This window comes from Bos indicus x Bos taurus, unplaced genomic scaffold (genome assembly GCF_003369695.1).
Source record: "Bos indicus x Bos taurus breed Angus x Brahman F1 hybrid unplaced genomic scaffold, Bos_hybrid_MaternalHap_v2.0 tig00003290_arrow_arrow_obj, whole genome shotgun sequence".
In the NCBI taxonomy this organism is placed as follows: Eukaryota; Metazoa; Chordata; class Mammalia; order Artiodactyla; family Bovidae; genus Bos; species Bos indicus x Bos taurus.
The window spans coordinates 11,646-15,093 of NW_020867638.1; the positions used below are offsets into that span (position 1 = coordinate 11,646).

General features: G+C 40.9%; 1 gene segment (V, D, J or C); it reads left to right on the forward strand.

The window, feature by feature from the left end:
• The first annotated feature begins 1,745 nt into the window (after positions 1-1,745).
• On the forward strand, positions 1,746-2,400 carry LOC113888947. The segment is given in 2 exon segments: positions 1,746-1,838; positions 2,054-2,400. Coding segments are annotated over 2 exon segments (396 nt in total).
• Positions 2,401-3,448: the final 1,048 nt, after the last annotated feature.

A 3,448-nucleotide genomic window follows, 5' to 3' on the forward strand; every position in this document is an offset into this window, starting at 1 on the left:
CATATAATATATGTATTATCATTCTGCTCCCAAGACTGCTCTAGGCATTTGTGGTCTCTCCTGCTTCCTTGTAAACAATTAGAAACCAGGACATCAGCTGCCTGTCACTCAGGTGGGCTAAGTCGCTTCAGCTGTGTCTGGCTCTGCATCCCTATGAACTGTAGTCCTCCAGGATCCTCTGTCCACGAGATTTCCCAGGCAAGAATACTGGAATGAGTTGCCATGCCCTCCTCCAGGGGATGTTCCTGACCCAGGGATTGAACCCACATCTCTTATGTCTCCTGCATTTGCAGGCAAGTTCTTAACCACTAGTGCCACCTACGAAGCTTAAGATGACATATTAAAAAGCAGACACATCACTTTGCTGACAAAGGTCTGTATAGTCAAAGCTATGGTTTTTCCAATAGTCATGTGCGGTGTAAGACTTGGACTATAAATAAGGCTGAAAGCTGAAGAATTGATGCTTTTGAACTGTGGGGCTGGAGACTCTTGAGAGTCCCTTGGACTGCACGGAGGACAAACCAGTCAATCCTAATAGGAATCAACCATGAATACTCACTGGAAGGACTGATGCTAAAGCTGAAACTCCAATACTTTGGCCACCTGATGCTAAGGGCCAACTCATTGGAAAAGACCTTGATGATGGGAAAGATTGAAGGCAAAAGGAGAAGGCAGAGGCAGAGGATGAGATGATTAGATAGCATCATTGACTCAATGGACATGAATTAGAGCAACTTTGGGAGATACTGAAGTACAGTGTAGCCTGGGTTGCTGCAGTCCATGGGGTCACAAAGAGTTGGACACGACTTAGCAACTGAAACAACAAAAAAGTGTTTGAAACCTGTAGATACCAACTTTTGTAGGAGAACGTTACAGCATTATGTCACAGAAAGATCTGGCATACTTATATTGAATTTATTTTACAAAGAGAAAAATAATGAGCCACTAACAAGTGAGACTGAACACTTTGGACCAATGACATAGAAAATGTGACATCAGGACAATTCCAGAACACATGGTCTAATAAATGTAATTCTACTTGTGGAGGTAACAGGACTGAATATCCTGATCTTCCTCAAAGTCTAATAAATAAGACTTAATTTCAAATTTCAAAAGAATATTTCATTCCTGTTATAATTTCATTCAAAATTTAAAACTGAATAGACTCTGAAAGTCAAATGGACTGATTTTTTTGTCATTTATGGTGAAGTAACTTTATTTATTGAAAAACCTAAATAGAGTCTTAGAACTCAATACAAAGAGATACAATAATTATTTTGAATAAAATGTGCATTAACCAAGAAGCCTAAGATCTGCAAGTTTTCTTAAAGAGTCATTAGATTTTGGATGGAGAAAAGTAAGTGTAGGCTAATAAATGACCAGTTAATAGACAACAGAACATTTCATAGGCTATAGTAAATTATATTTTAAATCAGCTGGAAAAACCTTTTTGCTGAATAATTATTAATGTATGTCAACTTGCTTAATATTCAGTTCCCCTCCGCTCAAATTTTAATACTGATTGCTGTTTTCATGCCTTCTTTCAGGATCTGATTAATTCAATGACCAGGGAAAAACAAGTAGACAAAGTAAAGTTTTGTGGTGAGCCAGACTTTTTCCCATGCCTGCACAGACCACGTGGTCTATGAACATGACAACCCCCACTTCCTGTTGCGGGGAGTCACACAGGTACCGGGTAGTATGTATATGTGTTGCCAGGCACTCAAAAACACTGAGCTCTCAGCTTGAGGCAGAACTAAGCATATTTGTTCAGGGAAATCCATGCCTCATGCTGCTCTCCAGTCTGCTCTGGGTGTTCCTGGCCATCGCCTTCTCTGGTAGGGAGGCTTCCAAACATGGGTGCGAGTGTTCAGGGTGAAAGGCCTGCACACAGGCGTGTGGTGTGCACACAGGGACTTGGGGAGGAAAGGAGGACTGGGGAAAAGCAAGCATCTTATGATCTCATTTTTTTTTTTTGTCTTTGGATCCTAAATAACTGCTACACTATTTTATTCACTGCTTCATCTTTGTTTTCTGATTGTTTTCCCCACAGCATCTGGTGTGGCCCAGAAAGTTACTCAAGACCAGCCAGATATATCCAGCCACATGGGGCAGTCAGTCACCCTGAATTGTCAATATGAAACAAGTTGGAGCACTTACTACCTTTTTTGGTACAAGCAACTTCCCAGTGGACAGATGACTTACCTTATTCAACAGTATTCAGGATATGGTAATGCAAGGAATGGCCGCTATTCCGTAAACTTCCAGAAAGCAGATAAATCCATCAGCCTCATCATTTCATCCTTACAGCTGGAAGATTCTGCAAAGTATTTCTGTGCTCTCTGGGAACTCACAGTGCTTGAAGTAATAGGAAAAGCTGTACAAAAACCCAGAGCTTGATAAGAGAGAGCCCCCCTGCTGCAGGACCCAGCTGAAATGCACACCCGCAGACCCCAGACAAGAAATGATAGTCCTGTGGTTGTTTAAGTTGTGGTCTGGATCAGAAGATTTAATTCTAGATAAAGGCTCCTTCTATGTCATTGAAAACAGGTGTGCAGAGTAACTTTCTATGAATACATTCTCCTCTTGAATTTTTGACCTTAAGTCAGTCATACAGAACATGTGTAAAGTTGTCTAGATTTGAAAACTTGTCCCATAAGGCTTTGTGTGTGTGTGTGTTGATTGTTCTTTTTTTTAAATTTTATTTTATTTTTTAACTTTACAATATTGTATTGGTTTTGCCATGTATCGAAATGAATCCACCACAGGTATACATGTGTTCCCCATCCTGAACCCTCCTCCCTCCTCCCTCCCCATACCATCCCTCTGGGTCGTCCCATTGCACCAGCCCCAAGCATCCAGTATCGTGCATCAAACCTGGACTGGCGACTCATTTCATATATGATATTATACATATTTCAATGCCATTCTCCCAAATCTTCCCACCCTCTCCCTCTCCCACAGAGTCCAAAAGACTGTTCTATACATCAGTGTCTTTTTTGCTGTCTTGTATACAGGGTTATTGTTACCATCTTTCTAAATTCCATATATATGCGTTAGTATACTGTATTTATGTTTTTCCTTCTGGCTTACTTCACTCTGTATAATAGGCTCCAGTTTCATCCACCTCATTAGAACTGATTCAAATGTATTCTTTTTAATGGCTGAGTAATACTCCATTGTGTGTATGTACCACAGCTTTCTTATCCATTCATCTGCTGATGGACATCTAGGTGGCTTCCATGTCCTGGCTATTATAAACAGTGCTGCAATGAACATTGGGGTACACGTGTCTCTTTCCCTTCTGGTTTCCTCAATGTGTATGCCCAGCAGTGGGATTGCTGGATCATAAGGCAGTTCTATTTCCAGTTTTTTAAGGAATCTCCACACTGTTCTCCATAGTGGCTGTACTAGTTTGCATTCCCACCAACAGTGTAAGAGGGTTCCC